This window comes from Leuciscus leuciscus (genome assembly GCF_965113295.1).
Source record: "Leuciscus leuciscus genome assembly, chromosome: 1".
Classification (NCBI taxonomy): domain Eukaryota; kingdom Metazoa; phylum Chordata; class Actinopteri; order Cypriniformes; family Leuciscidae; genus Leuciscus; species Leuciscus leuciscus.
Window position 1 is genome coordinate 23,880,436 of NC_138725.1, and position 25,918 is coordinate 23,906,353.

At 39.4% G+C, this 25,918-nt stretch overlaps 2 protein-coding genes across 2 annotated transcripts in view; both read left to right on the top strand.

The window, feature by feature from the left end:
• Positions 1 to 980: 980 nt before the first annotated feature.
• Positions 981 to 25,918, top strand: part of LOC309501625 (uncharacterized protein) — a 78,918-nt gene continuing 53,980 nt past the window's right edge. The window contains exon 1 of the mRNA XM_082173766.1: positions 981 to 1,181. Within this exon, the coding sequence (XP_082029892.1) occupies positions 1,124 to 1,181 (58 nt within the window). The 5' untranslated portion in view covers positions 981 to 1,123. The remainder of the gene's footprint in view (positions 1,182 to 25,918) is intronic.
• LOC309502789 (uncharacterized protein) lies at positions 3,212 to 21,712 on the top strand. Its single transcript, XM_082175321.1, has 3 exons — positions 3,212 to 3,603; positions 21,073 to 21,169; positions 21,445 to 21,712. Exons 1-2 carry the CDS (start codon positions 3,221 to 3,223, stop codon positions 21,140 to 21,142), a joined length of 453 nt encoding a protein of 150 aa, XP_082031447.1. The 5' UTR covers positions 3,212 to 3,220; the 3' UTR covers positions 21,143 to 21,169; positions 21,445 to 21,712.

Sequence of the window (25,918 nt, forward strand, 5' to 3'; positions counted from 1 at the left end):
AAATGGGGTAAGCACACTTACATTCTCATTTTAATAAGAGGTGTTAAATGTGGTTTGATTGTTTATATTAGTGAATGTATTAGGCTAACTAGCATGAACCACAAGCAATACATTTGTTACTGTATTTTAAACTTTATCAATTATTCCAAAAGAGCAGTTTTACAGGCTTTTATATCCTTTATCATTTACTCAATCTGTTTTTAACGGTTAAACACTCAGAATAAAGTGAGATGATCTGCTGATGATCCTGAATGGCTTGTTGAATGAGTGTTGATAGTCTGAGGCTCATCAATATTAACAGATCTGCTGAAAACACTCTTTATTTCATGACAATAGTTCCTGTTTTCACCTCATTTATTATGCTGATGTCTTCAGATCTCCTGTACATTGACACTTAAAGCTCATTTCATTGGTGTCAGCAGACTGAGGGGATTTGTTGGCTGCTATATGTAGCCTACATTTATTTCTGTGTTTATGATTTTAACTGTTTTTGTTACCGTTTTTTATATTTGGAAGAATTTAAAGTATTTATATTATTTTCTTTATTTCTAGATACCTGTATCTTAGTGAAGCAAAATAATGTTAGAATTAGCATTAAAAATAATTAATGAATTGGCATCAGTTACTGTACGATGAATAGATAGACAGACATAAGTGTAATTTTATTATAAAAACAAACTCAGTAATAGATTTTTTACTTTATTTTGGCAGATCAGCTCATCCCACTGTAATCACATTAGGCTTGTTCGACTGGAATCGGCGCTGCACAGACCAATCGGTTTATGACATCAAAGCACCGCATGAGCAATTCAAAAGCATAAGGAGCTGCTCTCTGCTCTCTATTCGCTCTCGTGGTACTTTCATGTCATTCACTGATCACTGTCATTCTGTGCAGCGCCGATTCCAGTCGAACAAGCCTATCATCAGTGAAGCTCCTCCCACTGCAATTCATCATCAGTGAAACTCCTCCCACTTCAATTACATCATCAGTGAATCTCCTCCCACAGCAAATGTCCAATAAATGCTGTAAATTCCCATCAGCTGCAAGTGAAGAAGAGCATCAGAGCATTAGGAAGAGCTGAAATCTGCAAAGACTGAGTTTATTAAAGAGGACAGTGAGAACATGAGTGATCCAGAACCCTGCAGAATGAAACACACTGAAGATCCTGAAGAACAAAGAGGTTGGTGTTTATTCTTCATTCATACATGATGTTGAAGAACATTCATGTTAGAAACATTCAAAAACGTCATCACTTTTAGATAAACATTTAAACTATGAAATGGTACAGAATGTTCTGGGGGTTTCTTCAACAAATGGTATGTAAGGTGTGAGATATTTTAATATTGATTGTCAACATCAGATCAAGCTAAATACTATTTTAACATTTATTTTATATCTGGTTTCCAATTTGCAACAACGTTTCCAGAATTTGTCATTTTCAACATAGTTTACAAAATTATTATTTTTTAAGAATAATCAGTAAACACCAAGTTACTGATACAGTTGTATTTGTCAAATATCATACAAGTTATTCATAGTTATAGAGATTCTTCTTACAGTAACTTTGGTAACAGGGTTGATGAATACAGTCAATGCTACAGTTTGTGTAGAAACTGAGACAATGGATTGAGATTATTTTCTTGTCTTCCCATCATGCAGTAGAAAGAGCCCAGATGATGTCACTTCCTGTGTCACAATTTTAAGAAATGCTCTGTTTTTAAAAGAGGAAAATCATGTCAGGAGTAACAGGGTTGAGTGACACATGTAGGACGCAGTTAATGAGGCAGAGGCCGCTCTACACTTTGAGCATGTGAAATTTCTACACACACTGCAACGGCCGTGAAATTACGTCACATTCTGTGGCAGCTTTTTTACAAACATAAATTCAACATATAACAAATAATAATTAAAAATTTAAAAATAAACAATCCGCTCCACCTGAATGCTAAACGTTTGTGTTATTTCTCACAGGGTTATTCACTTGAGCTTGTGTTTCTGGTGTCTCACTTTCACATCCGTATGAATGGAAGTCAGTGCAAGGAAAAGTCTAGTGTGAACGGCCATTAATAATTCAAACGTTTTTAGTAAAGTAAATATCAATCTCAAAGTTGGTGTCAAAATATGGCAGTATTGTATATTTTAATGTTAATACCATGTTAGATAATAGTGTTTGATCAAATATATTTAATAGTTCTTGCTAAGAAACCTGGGATTTGTGCCTATAATGTTTTACAAATAATAATTGGGAGATAGATTTTCCTCATTCATGGAGAGTTTAAAGAATTTCTAAAAAGGAATCAAATTATCATAATATTTTGTAACAGTTGTCTACGTTCTACTATTACATCAGGGCTCACTTTCATGTCCTTTCACTTTATATTTCTCTCTTTGAGTTATTTTGATTTTAATTGAATATTTTTTTCTTTGATTTCAGACCTGATGGAAGAGAGCGAGGAGTGTGGAGAACTGAGTGAAGTAGAGGAGGAACATCATGTCAAAAATGGAGAAAAACCTTTGAGTCGCTCAAAGACTAAAAAGACACTTTTAAAGAAAAGAAGAGCCAAGAAATCTACAACCTGCACTCAGTGTGGAAAGAGTTTATCAACCAAACACAGTCTTGAGCGTCACATGAGACTTCACACTGGAGAGAAGCCATTCACATGTGATCAATGTGGGAATAGTTTCAGTCAATCATCATACCTTAATGTTCACATGAGAATTCACACCGGAGAGAAGCCGTTCACATGCAATCAATGTGGGAATAGTTTCAGTCAATCATCAGCCCTTAATGTTCACATGAAGATCCACACCGGAGAGAAGCCGTTCACATGTGATCAATGCGGCAAAACATTTCTCTATGCATCAACCCTGAAGAGACACCTGACAGTTCATACGAAGGAGAAGCCACATTCATGTTCTGTGTGTGGAAAGAGTTTTTCACTGCTACAAACTCTAAATGAACATAAGAAAATTCATACTTGGGTGAGAGAGTACATGTGCTTTGAGTGTGAGAAGACTTTTACTGCAGCAAACTCTTTAAAACGGCACCAGAGAATCCACACTGGAGAAAAACCTTACAAGTGTTCACACTGCAACAATAGATTCAGTGTGTCATCAAATCTGAAAACACATGAGATGATCCATACTGGAGAAAAACCTTACAAGTGTTCACACTGCAACAAGAGATTCAGTGTGTCATCAAATCTGAAAACACATGAGATGATCCATACTGGAGAAAAACCTTACAAGTGTTCACACTGCAACAAGAGATTCAGTGTGTCATCAAATCTGAAAACACATGAGATGATCCATACTGGAGAAAAACCTTACAAGTGTTCACACTGCAACAAGAGATTCAGTGTGTCATCACAACTGAAAACACATGAGATGATCCATACTGGAGAAAAACCTTACAAGTGTTCACACTGTGACAAGAGATTCAGTCAGTTAACAAATCTGAAAAGACATGAGAGGATCCACAGCAGAGAGAAGCCGCACATGTGTGATCAGTGTGGAAAGAGTTTCTCTATTAAAACTCACCTGAAGCTACACATGAAGATCCATGCAGTGGAGAAACCACATCACCGCAGTCTGAGATCACAGTAAGTAGTTTATTTTCATGTGCCGAGAAACAAAGTCTTCTGTGTAAGTTAGACACACATCACTCTATAGCCAAATCTCTCCTCTCCACCTATAGCCGGTGTGTGGTGAGCACAGGACACTTTGTTGATTGATTGATATCTATTAACTCGTGTTCAACCAACAGGAATGTCTAATTTGTCAGTTCAGATCAAAGCAAAAAACGCAAATTCATTATAATCCATAACAAAACTGGGAATTAAAAAAAAAAATATAGAACTCCGATTGTTCATCTAAAAGAAGAATGTCATTGTTACGTCCCTAAAATGGCTAAGGGCATGAGGGAACACAACATAAAATAATAAAAATAATTCCCGGATTAATTAACCCGGTTAACGTGGTTAAGGTGCTGGTGCAAAAAGGACAAAACCAGGATTTGAGTTATGAAAGTGCATATATTTATTTGTCGCACCAGCGTGCACACAAAAAAAAAAGGAGAGAGAGACAAAATACCGTACCCAGGGAGTAGGAGCCTGAGCGGGGCTAAATTAAAGAAATAAACAAAACAAAAACCCACACTCTAACTACATTCCCATCCCCACTAAACTGCTACAACAGGAAAATAATACAAAACAAAGTTGACGGCGCTCAGCCCGTCCTACCTAACCTACACTACGTAAAAACGAAAACATACAACAATAGCACCCGCTCCTTACCTGATGTACTAACACGGATTTCCCTAGGTGTTGCATGAATGGAAGTCACGTGACATACTATCCTACTCACTACTCCCTGGCCGGTTATAAAGCAATATACAAAAGAAACGTATGGACTCAAGTCCAACGTAAATCAAAAATAACCAACACTGAGAGAAAATAACCAAGTAACTCAAAATATAACCAACAAAACAACAAAACAGGACACGCCGCCGCGTGAACCAAAACGAAAATCAAACAAAGCTCCTTCTCTCTCTGTCGCTTCCGATCTACGTCAGCCTCTTATAGTAAGGAATTCAGGTGTACGTCGTAATGATGATGATGATGGACGGCCGGCAGCACCGCCCTGAAAGATGACAGCGAAGAGAGAGTGACAGCAAAAACAACAACACAAACACATATCCTCTGAACACGTAACATCCCCACCCTAAAAAAAACAAACATACAATATTATGTTTGTCACATTTCCACAAAGGGGGGGAGAAGAGAGAAAAAAAAAAAAAAAAAAAAAAAACACACATAGGCTACACGTTGGTTTACTCAAACCCTGGAAAGCGCATCGGCTACTACGTTCTCAGAGCCTCTCTTATGCCGAATTTCGATGTTATAATTTTGGACAATCAAAGCCCACCTCATTAACCTCTGGTTCTGGTTATACATTCGGCACAAAAAGGTTAAGGGATTATGGTCAGTGTAAACAATTACCGGACATACCGTAGATCCAACGTAAACTTCAAAATTCTGGAGTGCCAATAGCAAGGCTAACGCCTCTTTTTCAATGGTTGAATAGTTGACTTGGTGCTTATTAAATTTCTTGGAAAAGTAACAAATCGGATGGTCAACTCCATCTGCATTCTCTTGGAGAAGCACTGCACCCGTACCATACGCACTCGCGTCCACTTCAAGCTTAAACGGCACCGCGAAATTGGGCGCAGATAACACCGGCGTACTGCACAATAGTGCCTTAATATTCTCAAACGCTTGCTGACTTTCTGAAGACCAGCCAAAGGATTTTGAGGGACTAAGCAGATCCGTCAAAGGACGAGCCACAATGGAGAAATTTCTACAGAAATTCCTGTAATATCCTGCCATCCCAATAAAACGCCGCAATTCACGCCTGGTTGACGGCGCTGGAAACTCGAGGATGGCTGCAATCTTTGCTTCCACTGGTCGAACTTGGCCCTGGCCTACCTGCTTCCCCAAATAGGTGACCGTAGCCTTGCCAATTTCGCACTTGGCCAAATTCAATGTTAACGAAGCTGCTTCAAGGCGTTGAAATACTGTTCCCAACAAAGATAGATGTTCCGACCAGCTCGTTGAATACACCACTAAATCGTCTAAATAAGCACTGCAGTTCGAAACCCCGGCGAGTACAGTATTTACTAGTCTTTGGAAGGTGGCCGGTGCATTTCGTAACCCGAATGCCATCACCCGGTATTGCATGAATGAGTCAGGTGTAACGAAGGCAGAGACCTCTGAAGCGCGAGGGGTTAAAGGCACCTGCCAATATCCCTTCAGCAGATCTAATTTACTAACGAACTGGGCTGAGCCTAAATTGTCAATACAATCCTCCATGCGAGGCAAAGGGTAACAGTCTGGCACAGTGACAGCATTGATCTTACGATAATCCGTACAGAATCGATCATTTCCTTCGGACTTCGGAACAAGTAGACATGGTGAGCTCCACGGGCTACTACTGGGTTCAGCAAGACCTTCTCTTACTAAATAATCAACTTCTTCTCTCATTAGAGATCTTTTAGTGGCATTTATTCTGTAGGGATGCTGCTTAATAGGGTGCGCGTCCCTCACGTTAATGTCATGGTACAACACCCGAGTCTGAGTAGGAACGTCACCACAAATTGCAGGAAAACCACGGATGAGTGCGATCATGTCCTGTTTCTGTGACTCAGTTAACCCGACAAGAAAGTTAGAAAGATCGCTCAATACCTCGGAGTTTGACAACCGCGCGCACAACAATGGGTCGCTGCGTAACGTCAAACCATCCTCATCGACCAGTACACCAGCAGATGACGCTCCTACGTGACAATTCACAGCCACCGGAGAGATCGTGGGCCTTGCAATCTCCTCCGTAGGAGATTTTACCAACACGTCATCTCTAGAATGATACGTTTTCAGCATGTTAATATGACAGACTCTTCGTTGTCGCTTCCTGTCAGGCGTGTTAATCACATAGTCAGTTTCACTCTTTTTACCCACGATTTCATACGGTCCTGCAAAGCGTGCTGACAATGCAGACCCGGGTATAGGCAACAACACCAATACTCGGTCTCCAACGGAAAATGAACGAAGAACTGTTTTTTTATCAAATCGTTTTTTCATGTTACTCTGAGCCTGAGATAAAAAATCTTTAGCCAAGTCACAGGCGTTCTGCACCCGTTCACGGAGTCTACAAACATAATCCAGCACATTAACCTTGGGACTCAAGTCACAACTAATGCCTAGCATTTGTTCCTTAAGCACTTTTAACGGTCCTCTAACAGAATGTCCGAAGACCAGATCAGCTGGGCTAAACCGTAATGACTCCTGTACAGTCTCCCGAATAGCGAATAAAACGAAAGGAATTCCCTCGTCCCATTCGTTACCCGTCTCCACACAATACTTCTTCAGCATTGATTTCAGAGTTTGGTGGAATCTCTCCAGGGCTCTCTGGCTTTCGGGATGATATGGACTTGACACACGATGTTTTATATTGAGCAAACTCAATACCTGCTTAAACAATTTTGAAAGGAAATTCGTTCCCTGATCAGTTTGGACGAATTTCGGCAATCCAAAAGTAGAAAAAAATGTAATGAGGGACTTAACTACGGCTTTAGCAGTAATTGTACGCAAAGGTATGGCCTCTGGATAACGAGTAGCAGAACACATAATAGTGAGAACGAATTGATTGCCCGATTTTGTTTTCGGGAGCGGTCCCACACAATCCACAATCACACTCTCAAACGGCTCACCCAGAGCTGGAATTGGCACGAGCGGAGCCGGGGGAATAACTTGATTCGGTTTTCCCATATATTGACAAGTGTGACATGTGCGACAAAAATTTGCTACATCCTTCTTAAGTCCAGGCCAGAAAAAGTGTCGCAAAATACGGCCATACGTTTTGGTAACCCCCAAATGTCCGGATAAAACGTGATCATGAGCCAGGGAAAGTACATGAGGGCGATAGACAGAGGGAATCACCACCTGGTATACTGATGCACCCTCGTCACTCACAGTGGTGGTCGGCTGCCATTTACGCACTAGCAGACCATCATCTATAATATATGAAGCACCCTTATCTTTACCATCCCTTGCTGCAATGAAACACTTAAACAAAGTTTCATCCGACTTCTGAGCCTCCACAACTTCCTCACGAGTAACGGATAAGGGAAAAAGAACATGGACCTTAGCAACTTCCGAGTCTTTACTAACAGGATCATCCTGTGCAGTAACTTCACCAGACTCATCAGCTACACACAAAAAGGTATCATTCAATACAACCTCATCACCTTTTTTTTTAACCTGCGCACGAGTGAGGACGCATGCGGAAAACAGTTCAGGGTACGTCTGGGCTAACTCGTCCGATTCCGGAGTGAACATAGGGTTGTCAACTACTTCCAGTGCCGGCAAAACTCTCCCTCCAGCCAGGTCATTTCCTAAAATAAATGATACCCCTGGCACTGGAAGCGCAGAACGCACCCCCACATTAACAAATCCAGTGACTAAATCAGACTTCACATGTATACGATGTAAAGGCACCTTCACCACTTCCATACAAAACCCCTGAACTAAAATGCTAGACCCTAAATGTGACCGCTCAGAAAAGGGCAGCGCATCAGCACATATAAATGAATAAGCAGCTCCGGTATCCCGCAAAATCTGTATTTCCACCTGCTCCTCAAGCTTACCACCAAATGATACAAATCCTTTCAATAAGAAAGGTTTGTATATACCATCAGGTAACACTTCTGTCAGATCTTCAGAAGCCGTGTTCACAAAAGCAACAGGTCTCTGCTGTGGCGAACTCTGCTGTTTGCGTTTCAGCACTAAGCAATCTGCAATCACGTGACCGGCTTTATGGCAATAATAGCACTCACGTCTCTCTTTCGATAGTTCATTCGCCATCCTCGCCTGTTCGTTAGCAGGTTTCCCCTGAAATAACTGAGGCTGAGCAACAACAGTCGTGTTTCTTTCCGGGCGCGCACTAAAAAACACATTCTTATGTGTGAGCGCAAACTCATCAGCGCGCACGGCTGCCGTGGCAAGATCAGTGACTTTTTGCTCATTCAAATACAGAACAATGCGTTCCGGCAAGCATCTCTTAAAATCCTCAAGTAACATTAATTCACGGAGAGAGGAAAAATCTGTCACTTTACTTGATACACACCATTTATCGAATAACACCCCTTTCTCGCGAGCGAATTCAACAAATGTTTGATTCACACTTTTCTTGTGATTTCTAAATTTTTGCCGGTAAGCCTCAGGGACTAACTCAAACGAACGAAGGATAGCCGTCTTAACGGTCTCATACTGTAAACTATCCGCTAACGAAAGTGCAGAAAAAACTTCCAAAGCTTTTCCTGACAGCCGGCACTGCAACAATAATGCCCATACATCTTTTGGCCATCCTAACGAGACCGCTATCCGTTCGAAAACCCCAAAATAGCTATCCACCTCCGACTCTCTGAACAAAGGCACCAAAGGAAGATTTTTACTCACATCGAAAGCAGCCGAGGCTGTAGGAGCTCGAACTGCACCCTCTTTACTCACCGAGCTGGAAGTGACCGGACCAGCAGTGACAGGTGCGAGCTTCCTCCCCTCCAACTCTAACCGGCGCAAGTTCACTTCTTTCTCAGCATCTATTTCCAACCTACGGATTTTGAGCCGCAGATCAAATTCGCCCTGGCGTACTTGAACTCTCTCCTCCGCTTCCATACGGAGTCGGGCGAGACGAACTTTCAGTTTCGACTCCCCTATCGATCCCGGCGTGGCCGGAGAAAACGGCTCAAAGGGTGGCAAAGCTGCTCGGGCTCCGACCTCGGTCTCCGTCCCAGCCTTTGTACTTTGCGCATCCTCTGCGATTTGAACTGCTTCTCCCTCCGTCTCCGATAAAACTAAAACATCCATTTCCACTAATCGATGCAATAAAAAATCTTTAATCTCCCTTTTTAACAATTGTTGCCTAACAGAAATTCGGAAGTGGTCAGCTATGACAATCAATTCATCTTTTCGACATCTCTCAAACGCCTCAAACGAAGGGTTCTCAATGAAATTTTGTGCGTACGATGTCATAATGAACTTCACAAACGAACCATAGGCCACCAACCAAATCCACAAGAAAACACCCACACAATCCCTAAATCATTCTCTAATGCACCCGACAAACGTACTAAATCCTTCTCTAAAGTACTCAACAACTTGAACCAGCACCTCAACAACGTCCAGGCTTTAAGGAACGGACGAGCCCCCACATTTATGTTACGTCCCTAAAATGGCTAAGGGCATGAGGGAACACAACATAAAATAATAAAAATAATTCCCGGATTAATTAACCCGGTTAACGTGGTTAAGGTGCTGGTGCAAAAAGGACAAAACCAGGATTTGAGTTATGAAAGTGCATATATTTATTTGTCGCACCAGCGTGCACACAAAAAAAAAAGGAGAGAGAGACAAAATACCGTACCCAGGGAGTAGGAGCCTGAGCGGGGCTAAATTAAAGAAATAAACAAAACAAAAACCCACACTCTAACTACATTCCCATCCCCACTAAACTGCTACAACAGGAAAATAATACAAAACAAAGTTGACGGCGCTCAGCCCGTCCTACCTAACCTACACTACGTAAAAACGAAAACATACAACAATAGCACCCGCTCCTTACCTGATGTACTAACATGGATTTCCCTAGGTGTTGCATGAATGGAAGTCACGTGACATACTATCCTACTCACTACTCCCTGGCCGGTTATAAAGCAATATACAAAAGAAACGTATGGACTCAAGTCCAACGTAAATCAAAAATAACCAACACTGAGAGAAAATAACCAAGTAACTCAAAATATAACCAACAAAACAACAAAACAGGACACGCCGCCGCGTGAACCAAAACGAAAATCAAACAAAGCTCCTTCTCTCTCTGTCGCTTCCGATCTACGTCAGCCTCTTATAGTAAGGAATTCAGGTGTACGTCGTAATGATGATGATGATGGACGGCCGGCAGCACCGCCCTGAAAGATGACAGCGAAGAGAGAGTGACAGCAAAAACAACAACACAAACACATATCCTCTGAACACGAAACAGTCATATAGGATGACTTAAGGGTGAGTAAATCATGAGCTAATTAACATTTTGGGGTGAACTATCCCTTTAATTCAGTATTAATAACATCGCAGCGAGATCTAGTGAGAAAGCATTTGTATTCAGCGCAGTATTAACAACACAACACAGAATTCTCTGTTATTAACCGTATATCAGATCAGCACTGACTTGGAAGTAGGGTTGGGTACCGAAACCTGGCACCGATATGGAACCAGTACCTAAGGGTGTATTCACACCTGACTTGTTTGGTTCGATTGAATTGAACTCAAGTTCATTTCCCCCCTTGGTGCGAATCTTTTGGGCAGGTGTGAATACAGCAATCACACTCGGGTGAGGACCAAACCACCGAACCGAGACCCAGCTGAAGAGGTACGTTCTCGGTACGGTTCCAAACGAACTCTGGTACGGTTTGTTTACGGTGTGAACATGAACCGACCCAATTGCAAAAAGCACTCCACCTTTTTTGACAGGGTCAGATTTGTAATTTGGGGTGATAAAATGCCTATAGGCTACATTAATCTGTGATCTGTAAGGACCAGCTGCCACACGGTTCGGCACGCATGTGATTTGCGGATTAACTACTAAATTTAACCATCATAGAGTGAAAGTTTGTCATTTGGACGTGTTCAAACAATTTTAAACGCAAAAGAGGCAAAAATCGGGATTCACTCATTACCCGAAGTCAAGTCAAGTCAAGTCAAGTTTATTTGTATAGCGCTTTTCACAATACAGATTGTATCAAAGCAGCTTCACAGTATTAAATTTAAATAATACAACAAAGTTTGTTTCAAGAGGAATTTATTGATTGATCAAATAAAATTAAATATCCCCAAAATATCCCCAACTGAGCAAGCCAAAGGCAACAGTGGCAAGGAAACGAAAAACTCCATCAAGTGACCTAATGGTGTCCTAAAACTCCATCAGGTGACCTAATGGAGAAAAAAAACCTTGGGAGAACCCAGGCTCAGTCGGGGGCCAGTTCTCCTCTGGCATTTATGAGCTAGAGGCCGGATTGTAGTTTGAACTGTGGGATTATAAGAATGCCTGGCTGAAGAGATGCGACTTTAATCTAGTTTTAAACTGGGAGAGCGAGTCTGAGCAACGAACAGTATCAGGAAGACTATTCCAGAGTTTTGGAGCCAAATGTGAAAATGCTCTCCCTCCTTTGGTGGTTCTGGATATCCTAGGTATGACCAAAAGCCTTGAATTTAGTGATCTTAACGAGCGCGATGGATTATAGGGCGATAGAAGATCCGTTAAATAGACTGGAGCTAAGCCGTTTAGGGCTTTATAAGTCAGTAGCAATACCTTGTAATTAATACGGAACTTTATAGGTAACCAATGCAGTGATGATAAAATCGGTGTTATATGATCATATTTTCTTGATCTCGTAAGAACTCTAGCGGCGGCATTTTGGACTAACTGTAGCTTGTTTATCGAGGATGCAGGACAACCAGCTAATAAAGCATTACAGTAATCCAGTCTCGAGGTCATGAATGCATGAACTAACTTTTCTGCATCAGAAACTGATAGCATATTACGTAGCTTAGCAATGTTTCTAAGGTGGAAAAAGGCTGTTTTTGTAACATATGAAATATGATTTTCAAAAGACAGGTTGCAATCGAGTATAACACCCAGGTCTTTTACTGTAGAGGATAAAGTAACAGGACATCCTATGATGTTAAAGTTGTATTGTGCGAGGTTTTGTAGGCGGTTTTTTGAACCGATAAGTATTACCTCTGTCTTGTCTGGATTTAATAAAAGAAAATTACGCGTCATCCAATCTTTTATATCTTTAACACACTCTGTCAATTTGGAAAATTTAGCGTTTTCATCCGGCCTTGATGAAATATATATTTGAGTGTCATCAGCATAACAATGGAAACTAATTCCATGTTTCCTTATAATATTTCCAAGTGGCATCATATATATTGAAAATAACAGAGGGCCTAATACAGATCCCTGCGGCACTCCATAGTTTACTGGAGTTATGATCGATTTTTCTCCATTTAAATAGACAAAATGGTAGCGGTCAGATAGGTATGATTTGAACCAGCTTAGTGCTTGTCCTTGAACACCAGTATAATTTTGTAGTCGATCTAAGAGTAATGTGTGATCTATAGTATCGAACGCAGCACTAAGATCAAGTAAAACTAGTATTGAGATACAGCCTTGGTCAGAAGCTAAAAGTAAATCATTTGTGATTTTAACGAGTGCAGTTTCAGTGCTATGATGCGGTCTGAATCCAGACTGAAACTTTTCATAGATATCATTTTGTTGCAAGAAAGAGCCCAGTTGAGCGGACACCACTTTTTCTAATATTTTAGACATAAATGGAAGATTTGAAATGGGTCTATAATTTGCTAGATTATTATGATCTAATTGTGGTTTCTTAATGAGAGGTTTTATAACTGCCAGTTTAAACGTTCTTGGAACATGACCTAAAGATAAAGACGAGTTAATAATATTGAGGAGAGGCTCTTCCACTACAGGTAACACTTCTTTCAGTAGTTTAGTTGGTATAGGATCTAATAAACATGTTGTTGTTCTAGATGAAGTGATAAGTTTATTTAACTCTTTTTGTTCTATAGTTGTAAAGCACTGTAATTGTTCTTGCGGGGTGATAATTGAAGCTGAATTATAAGGCGCGATTGAAGATTGAACGTTTACAATTGTGGTTCTGATGCTTTCTATTTTCTCAGTGAAGAAGTTCATGAAATCATTACTACTGAACTGTAACGGGATATTTTGTTCGGGTGACGTCTGTTTATTTGTTAGTTTAGCCACGGTGTTAAAAAAAAACCTTGGATTATTTTGGTTGTTTTCTATTAGTTTGCGGAGGTGCTCAGCCCTGGCCGCTTTTAGGGCCTTTTTATAACGTGACATACTGTCTTTCCACGCGATTCTAAAGACCTCTAAATTAGTTTGTTTCCATTTACGCTCTAAAATACGGGTTTCTCTCTTTAAAACATGCGTAGTATTGTTATACCATGGTGCTTTATTTTTCTCTCTGACCTTTTTTAATTTAATAGGTGCAACCACATCCAATGTTCTAGAGAGAATGGTGCTCATAGTGCTAGTTAGTTCTTCTAGTTCATCTGTTTGTTTGGGTTCAGGCAGCAGCTGAGACAGATTAGATAAGCAATTTGAGAAATTATCTATGGTGGATGGAAGGATTGTTCTGCCTGGTCGATAACGCGGTGCTGCATGACATATTACAGCAGTACGTAATATGCAAGTTACCATGTAGTGATCAGTGACTTCATCACTTTGTGGAATGATATCTATATCGGTTGGATCGGTTCCATGTGATATATTCAAATCGAGTGTATGATTAAGACGATGTGTTGGTCCGGTGACGTTTTGCTTGACCCCAAATGAATTTAATAAATCTGTAAACGCAGCTCCTAACGCATCATTTGGATTATCTACGTGTATGTTAAAATCTCCAACAATTAATGCTTTATCGACATTGACTAATAGGTCTGAGAGAAAGTCTGCAAACTCTTTTAGGAAATCAGCGTAAGGCCCTGGCGGTCTATATACGGTAGCCAAGGCTAGAGATAATAGGGATGTTTTTCTAACATCTAAGAGCGTAACATTTAGTACAAGTACTTCAAATGAAATAAACGTATAACCCGTTTTCTGAGTAACATTTAGAATATCTCTATAAATGGTTGCAACACCTCCGCCACGACCAATCAGACGGGGCTCATGCTTATAACAGTATCCAGGAGGAGTAGACTCATTAATACCGAAATAATCATTTGGTTTAAGCCAGGTTTCAGTAAGGCAAAGTACATCGAAGCTATTATCTGTGACTATTTCATTTACAATAACTGCCTTAGGTGTGAGTGATCTAATGTTTAGAAGACCTAGCTTTAGAAATAGTTTTTGTTTACAAATAGCAACATTTTCTGTTTTAATAACAATTAGATTTTTCCTAGATCCTGCATTAGATTTATTATTTGATCTCACTAAACGAGGAATAGACACGGTTTCTATGCAATGTTCTACACTAGTATTTATATCAGTTGAATTGGTGCAGCAGAGACTATGATTTGGACTTTTGGTTACTAGTCAAAGGGTATTTAACATTTTGGAGATGTTATCTGACAGAAGAGCCGCTCCGAATCTGCTTGGGTGTAAGCCATCAGCACGGAAAAGCCTAGGACGCTCCCAAAACAGATTCCAGTTATTTACAAAGAGCAGTTTCTGCTCATTGCACCATGACATTAACCATTCATTTAGCGCAAATAATCTGCTGAACTTTTCATGCCCTAGTCGGTACGTGGGAAGCGGTCCTGACACAATGATCGTTGTTTCAGGCGATGTGCTGCATACCGTATCGAATAGATTCCTGAAGTCTTTCTTCAGAATCTCCGTCTGGCGCAGCCTGATGTCGTTCACTCCCGCGTGAACAGATTCCAGTTATTTACAAAGAGCAGTTTCTGCTCATTGCACCATGACATTAACCATTCATTTAGCGCAAATAATCTGCTGAACTTTTCATGCCCTAGTCGGTACGTGGGAAGCGGTCCTGACACAATGATCGTTGTTTCAGGCGATGTGCTGCATACCGTATCGAATAGATTCCTGAAGTCTTTCTTCAGAATCTCCGTCTGGCGCAGCCTGATGTCGTGCACTCCCGCGTGAACAGATTCCAGTTATTTACAAAGAGCAGTTTCTGCTCATTGCACCATGACATTAACCATTCATTTAGCGCAAATAATCTGCTGAACTTTTCATGCCCTAGTCGGTACGTGGGAAGCGGTCCTGACACAATGATCGTTGTTTCAGGCGATGTGCTGCATACCGTATCGAATAGATTCCTGAAGTCTTTCTTCAGAATCTCCGTCTGGCGCAGCCTGATGTCGTTCACTCCCGCGTGAACAGATTCCAGTTATTTACAAAGAGCAGTTTCTGCTCATTGCACCATGACATTAACCATTCATTTAGCGCAAATAATCTGCTGAACTTTTCATGCCCTAGTCGGTACGTGGGAAGCGGTCCTGACACAATGATCGTTGTTTCAGGCGATGTGCTGCATACCGTATCGAATAGATTCCTGAAGTCTTTCTTCAGAATCTCCGTCTGGCGCAGCCTGATGTCGTTCACTCCCGCGTGAACAGATTCCAGTTATTTACAAAGAGCAGTTTCTGCTCATTGCACCATGACATTAACCATTCATTTAGCGCAAATAATCTGCTGAACTTTTCATGCCCTAGTCGGTACGTGGGAAGCGGTCCTGACACAATGATCGTTGTTTCAGGCGATGTGCTGCATACCGTATCGAATAGATTCCTGAAGTCTTTCTTCAGAATCTCCGTCTGGTGCAGCCTGATGTCGTTCACTCCCGCGTGAACAGATTCCAGTTATTTACAAAGAGCAGTTTCTGCTCATTGCACCATGACATTAACCATTCATTTAGCGCAAATAATCTGCTGAACTTTTCATGCCTAGTCGCACGAAGTGCGTGCGAACACCGAATTGATTCCTCTTTTGTGTTTCCTTGCCTTTGAATGGACACACATGCACACAAAATGATGTTAAAAACTCGTCTACCCGTCTCGGCAAGTATTTTTATTTTTTTGGTTATGTCATAGGTGTAATTTACAGAATAATTTCTGTAGCCTATTGGAATACAACTGTTAGACTTTGTAACTTTGTTATTTAGTATTTATCTCTGCTTGTAATTTGTGATTCCAACGAGTCAGTAAAAGCACAAATATTGCATTACGAAATATCTCCATGCTGAGCCTGTTTTTGCACTGACTGCTTTTCCCTGCTTGAGAATTCCTGTCCAATAAATGCCGACCTTAGCACACTTGTGGTTTTGTTTACAAATTTTGGTTCACTTGCAAAAAGAACAGTGAGAACCGTAGCAAAAAATAAATAAAAATCAACATTGTTTTTGGTCCGGACCAAAGCAATTGAACTATCGGACTTTCCTGGTGTGAATACACCCTAAGTAACCGGTATGTAACCGGACCGAATCAAAACAGATTTCGGTGCCTCATTTCGGTGCCACTTCAGCTGTCGGTTGAAATATCTGCCCTCTGGTTCTCCGAAACGGATGTAAGAAACATCATCACCGCATGTGATTGCTAGTTAACCCTTTGACGCTTACGATCGTTCACACCGGTGTGCTTAATGTTCAGATCATGTGATCATCAACTTCTAAATTCAAATCTGCGTTGGCTGGCACTGAACCAGAGAAACACACGCTCAGCAGTGACAGTTCGTTATTTGTTCCGCGTCATGTTTTCTGTGAAAATGTAAAGTCGATGTCCATACAAAAACATAATTATTCATTCAAGAACGTTGTGCAAGTTTACTGCAAGAATAGAGCCGCGGCGCAAACCTCACATACAGGTACTTTTGAAAATCCAGAATTCAGTTGATCCTGATGAGCTGATAGTCACAGTTGTAAACATGACGGCGTTCTTCTTCCACGAAGGGTTTCGTGTCACAGCATTTAAAGTGATGCGTTCTAAAATAACCTTGAATAAATCACCTTGTGCAGGACAGAAGTCAGGTGAGGTGTCGTATTTGGCCAGAGAACACAAAAAATGTGTAAAGAATTGCTGAAATACCAAGAATACAGACTACTTTGCTGTTATTAGTACTGTAGTGTTAAATTATTGTATTTGGGTTAGGTGACTTAGGTTTTATTGTGAATATGTTCTGTAAATTTGTTCTGTTTTGTATTTAGATTACTAATATTTAGATTATTTACTATTTTTTAATACTATTTACTATTAAATATATTACATTTTAAGATGTTGGTAACACTTTATTTTGATGGTCCCTTTTGAACGTGCTGTTGACTATAAGGAACTTTGCAACTATATCTCAACTAACTTTCATTGGAGTATAAGTAGACTATCTGCTTAATGTCTGCAAACACTTTATTGTGATGGTCCTCCAACAGACACTCTACTGACTATAAGTAATTTTGCAACTACATGTCAACTTAATCTAACCCTAACCCTACCAGTCTGTTAATACTTAACTAACACTCTAATGAGAGTTAGTAGACATGTAGGTGCAACGTTACTTATAGTCAACAGAATGTGTTAAAGGGACCATCAAAATAAAGTGAAATTTCAATAAAAAACGTTCTTTAATGTCATTCACCAACATTTTTAGGCTCTCCTTTTTTTATATTGGTACAGGCACCGTTTAGGCACCGGTACTGTTTTAAAAGTATCGATTTGGCACCAGTATAAAAAAAATACCATAATCTAACCCAACCCTGGAAGCCACGAGAAACATTGTGCCTTGAACGAACAAGTTCATGAAGTTTTAAGTTACAAGGCGTTTAAGTCCACAAATCACCAATATTCTCTATGGATTTAATGTAATAATGCTAACTGTAACCATGGTATTGTGGCAGAAATAGACAAATGTTTTTACATTATTCATTTCAGGGTTCATACATCCTTTTGAGAGTAAATTTCAAGCACTAATCAAGGACCACCAGGTCTTCCACACTTTTTCTTCATGAGATTTGAACTCTCCTGTCAAGCTGTTGTTGAAAATAAGTACATGTTCTTAAGTAATTTGCCTGGTTAACCCTCTGAGGTCGAGAAACGCGCCGACGCGTTTTGCTGGATTTTTTTCACATAGCAGCAACATAAACTTAAATTACTCCGTCATTTATGGTTATACAGAAAAAAGAAATATAAAAAAATAATCTGTGATATTTTTACTTTTGTATGTGTCCACTTAGAATCAAATCAAAACATTGTGCTTTTGTAAAATAAAGAAAATAAACAGGGTGTGCGTTCTGCCTCTCCGTCGCGGTGAACTTTTTTTTCTTGAGCACGTCTATAAACTGAAACAAAACTCAGCGAATCCTTCTCACACATTTATGAGCCATATACCTTTATACACATTTAAGTGTGTACTTTTAAATGATCGGATTCAAACTGCAAACAAATATTCTCTGTTTAAGTAATTTGTATAAAACCAACAGGATGTCCAGTATCTCAAACGCTTGCTAATTACTTTTTAATTCGACACGCCCACTCGCGCAAAAGAGATTCACATGCAAATCTCCACATGGGACGCGAACGCCCTCGTACCCTCAAACACAAAACACCAAAACACTTCACAAGTCTCTGCTTTTCGTCGAGTTTGGAAGACACGCCGTGAGCTTACATTGGATTTAACTCAGAAGAAGAAGAACGCGATTTGAAGACAAGAAAGATGTAAGGTAAGAAATTCTTACTTATTAGTTTATGGTATTGTTGCATAAACTTCACATTGCAGTTGAACTGTTGCTAGATATATGGTGAATATTATACTATTTAGACCCGTGTTTCCTGTTAAATACTGTTTGTGGATATCTGCTCAAACATAGATATGTATAACCATAATGTTTAATATTTTGGAGCGCGATGGCGTTTGAATGTATCATATTTTGGAGCGCGCTGTGGGTTTGAGTATTATATTTTGGAGCGCGCTGTGGGTTTTAATGTATCATATTTTGGAGCGCGATTGCGTTTGAAAGGAAAAATGCACCAAACATTAGGCTTTATGTTTTTACTATTATCTCATTTCATATCATCATAACGAATGGAAACATTTGAAGTAACATATGATAATCAATATATTTTTCTCTAGCGTAGTTGTTCTTGAAATCTTTTGTAAGATTTAATTTATTGTTATTATTATTTTATGCAGCACTGCGTAGCCTATGCCTACAAGGCACAACAAACCTGGTGTTCATTTTATATTGTTGGAAACGTGTGTGTGTGTATTCTGTGAATTTTAAAAAGAAATTTTAACCAGAAAAATCTAAAATCTATTCCCAAAATCGTGCAGCCCTATAGTTTCTCTTGATATCAGTATGTTCACAGTTTTTTCCTTTTTTTTTTCTTTCAGGGACCAGATGCAACTGAGTCCTGCTGACTTCAACATTCACATGAGTCTCTGTACATGAACATGGTAAAGTGAAAATCAAACACCTTGGAAATTAAAGGTATGTACAATGTTTTTAGGAATGGCACAAAGGTCTCTGTCTTTGGATCATTGTTTTCAATGTGCTCTTTTGTCATTTGTATTTTTGGATTGTGTTGTGTTGTAAATAAATCCAAACAATCTAAAAGCCATTCTTTTTTAAATCTCCTCATTCTTTGTGCAAGGTTGCTCTGAATGACAGGGCCTGATCGCTCCTAATAGGGCAGTTAGGGGAGTGTCTTAAAGTGTGTTAAAAGCTTACATATTAATGAGATGATCACGCCTCTTCGCATATGGCTTTGTCACACAAAACACATCTTAGAAATTTTAAATCAATATATTGTCTTATCTGAATGAGCAGTCAGGGTGATTTTCACATAGTTTTGGAGCAAATATTCTAGGCTATGTCATACAATTTTCTAAAGTCTTGTGAAGAAATAATCAGTATGGGTTTCATGGCCTTATTTCAGTGAGAATTTTTTTTTGTATTTTCACAAACCACGCATAAATGTTATTATCTCAAAACTACAAACTTTTACATACATGCTGCTGATATATTATTGTAGCAGAGTTTGTGCTAAATACAGTGTAATCAGACTTTAGCCATGAAAATGTCACTAGTAACAGAAAAAAACACAAATGTCAGAGCATGTCAGAACACCTCCAGGGCCCAGAAAACAGCTCAGACCTCAGAGGGTTAAAGGGGAACTTGGCAACTATTTCAACTTAATAAATCAATTTAGAAATCATTTGGATGGGTAAATAACCTGTTCTGGTGAGAATAGTGAGTTTCCCCGCACCCCCCAGCGGAAAACCACCCTTGCAACATGGGGACTAACGTCCCGGTAAGTTGGAAATAGGAAGTCTCGTGAGAAGCGAGAACGAGCGAGAAACACAAACTACTTTACGACAATTCAACATAAACACACACCATATGATACTGTGTATGATGTATTACCCACCTCGGTAGACATAGCTCCACACGATAAAGTTGGCCGGCTCCCATAATAACAAATGCACAATAGCAGCGGTAGAAAAGGGGATTTTTTTACTACAGTGTTGTGAAATATGGGTTCGTTGAGAAACCACGCAACAACAAAAGGGAAAATCTGTGAAGAAATGGCTAGAGTTGCCATGTTCCCCTTTAAATAAAGGTTAATAAGTTACACAAAGGGAACACCACATCAGAGTAAACAGCTTATGCATCTGTACGATGAGTTAAACTGTATGTTAATGAGTTTATTTGAAGCGCTGAATATCTTTTCAAGCACTTTTCTTGCAGCAATTTCATCCATTGGTTGTTGCATTACTAGGTATTTTTTAAATTTGTTTTGTTTGTTGTGGCTTTGACAAAACCTGATAATCTTAAGTTACATGATCACAGTCACTATTTTTTTAACATGTGATTAGCCTTAGTACTTAGTTCAGTGTCTGAAATATTGATTATTCCTCTTGTATCATGTCTGTAAGAAATTAAACTTGTTTGTTTTTAGCAGAACTGCCAGAAAGCATCTGGAAGGAGAGGACGGAGAGAATGCCAGTGATCCAGAACCTGCAGAATGAAACATCATGATACTGAAGAACAAAGAGGTTGGTGTTTATTCTTGATTCCTCATTCATTCTTCATGATGAAGAACATGCTGATGCTCACCAGATTTACATTGTTTCATGACCAAACTAGGGATTTATAACACAAATCATCTTCATGATATTAAAATAGATCAAAAGCATGCACAGCAGTTGTTGACCAGATTTGATGAGATTAAAATTACTATTGAACTCATCAGTGATCTTGACTTTGAGCTTCACTTTTCATTTCACATTTGTCTCTCATTTGAAAACTCATGATATAATGTTTCTTTTAGACCTGATGGACGTGAACAAGAAAGGAAAAACAGAAGCCTAAAAAACTCTTCACATGTAAATCAAGTCTGAGGAATCACATGAGGATCCACAGCGGAGAGAAACCTGTGTTCACATCAAAGGGGAAGATGTTGTGTTCTGTGAATCATTGTAATTCTGAGTATGACGGCTAGAGGACAGTAAAACCTAATAAGAAGAACCTAGAGAGATGATGAAGTAGAAGAGTTGATGAGTTGCTGATTCACTGATGCTTCCTACATTAAAGATAGACGTTTGGAGTTAGCTTTTGTTGTCTTTATTCTGCATATTACAACATCACAATTTGTTTTGCACTAATCAATTGTTCCACAAGGTGGCAACACTGGCACAGGCCATTGTTTAAAGCAGGGCTCAGTAGTTTTGGGATTTCTTCGCTGTATTCTCGCTTTTTGCTCGCAGGTTTCTCTCTAGAGCTCCTCCTACAGCTTCGGAATAGATATTTGACAACACTGTTGTAAAAACTCGTTGGTGATTCTCAGACACCAGAGGCTAGTAGATCAACAACATCAAAGCAGATGGGACATTCTTTAAAACGTCTTCTTCATTCGGGTTCGAACAGCGTGAGGGAGCGCAATAATGACAGCATTTTAGCAGATTTCTTTTGGCCGTAAAGCAATTGTTTACATCGCGAGACCTGATATCACGCGATACTTCCTGACGCGGCGGCCGGTGGCCCGCTGGCTCAAAGTTGCAAGTGCGTATTTTCCGCTCACGGGCACCAGGGGGGTGCGAAACGACCACCATTCAACCCGAAATAAGTAATATAACCATTCCAGTGACTCCGAAGCTGTTCAGTTAAGGTAAAAAAGTTACCTAGAAAACTAAACTAAAGAGAACAAATTGAGATTTAAATGAAACAACATTAGAAAACCTGCAACACACATTGACAAGCGCTTGTAGGGGAGTTAAGAGACACCAGCAACGTTAGATTAAAATAATACAAAGACATTTTAGAACATGTGCGAGTGTGATTCACAATTCTGATCATTTGTGTTGCCAACAAGTACAGACCATGTGTTTCAAATTTGTTGTTGTATAATTGTTTATGTAGTCAGTGTAATTGGAAGTAATTTAGATTCGTACCAGCCGAGAGAGTGAATGGCTGCGAACAAGTGCAAGTGTGATTTCCGAATTTGTTTTGTCAACAGATCTATCCTTAACCGTGAATTTATGTCCATCATGAGTTAAATACAACACAGCGCAGAGACAATCCTGTTACACCTGCAGTCTGAACACAGCCTAATCAAGACAAGCCAACTTTATTTCTATAGCGCTTTATACAGTACAGATTGTTTCAAAGCAGTGTACATTGTTAAACAGGCGAATACTGACTCGTTGCAAAAAGAGATCAATTCTGCTGTTAAGCAACCCAAACTACATCATTTTTTAACTCATCTCATTAGTTTTCACTTTTTCTTAGCTAATTTTTGTATTTGCTTTGAGTATTATTGGTTAAATGTTGTAATATTGTTATCTTTTTATATTTTATCAACAACTTTTACTGTCTGCTGGTTGTATTTTCATCAGGAAAATGTAATTTTATACATTTAGTAGTGCTACTACATTTCTCTCCGAAACGGTAGGAAATTAAATTAGATTGAATAGAGGATTTTAACTGTGACAAGATGATTGACACCTTTACTGACAGGATGCACGCGACAGATCTGTCCGTTAAAGATGACGAAGTAGTATGTCCCAAAGCTTGCCGACTCTTTTGCTACACACTCAAAAGTATGAACTTTTTCTTCACAAAAAGAGTACATACTTTTAGGGTGTAGTATAAGTAGGCGAATTGGGGTGCAGCCCATATTTGAGGAAGTGTTGTGACAAGTGCTGTTGATTGACACAGTGACATCTAGTGGTTTTTTTTTGTCTTAACATACCTCAATCAGATGGTAGAGATGGCTCAATCAGCTTGAGTTAAAGGGATAGTTCACTTTGAAATAAAATTTTGGTTTGTTTTAGCTTACCTCAAGGGCATCCAAGATGTAGGTGTCTTTGTTTCCGCAGTAGTTTAAATTTTGATATTTTTTGGTCAAACCGTTCTTGTCTGTCAGTCATATCATGCAGGTCTATGGTCACTATCTCAAAGAGCATGCACAGAGAAGTCCAAATTAAACAATTCCCCATCGTAAGTACACATTGATGGCCAAAACGAGCGGTTTGTGTGAGAAAACGAACAGTATTTATATCGTTTTTACCTCTACAATCACGTCGAAGTGATCTGAGGGCGCGCGCGCTTCCTGGTGTGTGACGTGTGTGCGCACATTCTGGCTTAGTCTGCACAAGCGCCGGAAAGCGATCTCTCGTGCGTTTTATCGGTAAAAACTATATAAATACTGTTCGTTTTCTCACACAAACCGCTCGTTTCGTGTCTTAGGCCATCAATGTGTACTTACGATGGGAAATTGTTTAATTTGGACTTCTCTGTGCATGCTCTTTGAGGTGGTGACCATAGACCTGCATTATATGACTGACAGACAAGAACAGTTTGACCAAAAAATATAAAAATTGAAACTACTGCGGAAACAAAGACACCTACATCTTGGATGCCCTTGAGGTAAGCTAAAACATACCAAAATTTAATTTCAAAGTGAACTATCCCTTTAAGTTAGGTACTCCTCTCAATAAAATAGAGTGACTCAACATGTTCTCTACCAAATGGTCAAGAGGACGTTAAGGGGTTTTCAGGATGAAACAAAAACATACTATGGCACATGATAACACAAAGCTGAATACTGAATGAGTTTTTTTTTTTTTTTTTTGCCATCAATGTGTACTTACGATGGGAAATTGTTTAATTTGGACTTCTCTGTGCATGCTCTTTGAGGTGGTGACCATAGACCTGCATTATATGACTGACAGACAAGAACAGTTTGACCAAAAAATATAAAAATTGAAACTACTGCAGAAACAAAGACACCTACATCTTGGATGCCCTTGAGGTAAGCTAAAACATACCAAAATTTAATTTCAAAGTGAACTATCCCTTTAAGTTAGGTACTCCTCTCAATAAAATAGAGTGACTCAACATGTGCTCCACCAAATGGTCAAGAGGACGTTAAGGGGTTTTCAGGATGAAACAAAAACATACTATGGCACATGATAACACAAAGCTGAATACTGAATGAGATTTTTTTTATTTATTTTTTTTTTATAGCAAACTTAATACAGTGGCATAAGTTTGGGGAAATTGGGGGGAAAGCAAGGGCGTGGCAATGAGGGCCGGGGCAGCTTAAAATGACATTACCACCCCAAAGCTGATCTTAATGTCACAGCTCACATATTGATGTAATGCAAACAATTCTCGGTTTTGGTTTATGGAGGGACGTCAACTTATAGTCAACATTCCGACCAGCTGCTAATAAAAGATTAGCCTATACCTCGATTTGGTCACTTTAAAAGCACACATCCAAATTGAACTGTAATTCACAACAGCTTTAGTTTTATGTCTATGTCTTTCATATAAAGGCGTATTTCTCCTGTAGTAGAGTAGCAGATCGACTGGAGCGCCGCTATAACAGGAGTGACGGAATTAAGATCTTGTCCTGAGAGGAAAAATAAGTGAGAAAATCTCCACGCATGCATCAATCAAACATTTGAGTTGCGTATTCTGGCAGGTGTAATGGTATAGAATAAATTGTCATTCACATGATTTTAATAGAGTGGAGTACGACTCGCTTAGGCTGTCAGATAATTAAGCTCAGTTTGGTTCAGGTGAATTAGGTGTAACAGGTTTAACAGGTATCCAACCTCAGAAGACATGCAGCTTTGATGAATAGCCTTCCAAAAGCAATTAATGTCAATTCATATTTTTCAGGTGTGGAGCCAGCTGGGGCCAGTTGCATAAACGTAGCCACTATGTTAAGACCGTGTCTTAAGAACTAGTTGGACCAACTAGCAGTTAGACAAGAGATTATCTTATTCACACCTCCCTGTTTTAAACAGTTCATAACCAATCTCATTCACAGGTATCTCCCTCCCTTTCCCTTTCTGGCTCATCTTAAAACTCTCACCATAATCCTTCTTATATCTATGTTATAAGATTATTACTTCACTTTATATGATTATACTTCAAAAAGTTTTCTAAATTGCATAAAGCATACATATTAAAAGGAATACATTGCCTACATGATGTAGGCGTAATATCCCTGGTACAATGGAGAGGCTGATGCTTGTTAATGATAATAACTAAACACTGAACTTACATAGACTTAACAGTGTCTTATTTCTGCTCATATTGTCCAAATCTACCACCAAATATATACGGTATTTCTAATAAAAAAAAAAAAATATATATATATATACAGGCCTGTCAATTTTCAATCTCAACAGAAGAAAAACAAAAACATGTCAACAAAATGCAAGTTTTGTTTCTAAAAAAACATTCTTTGTGTGAAATGTGTATATGTAAATAAAAGCCTAAATTAAATCTGT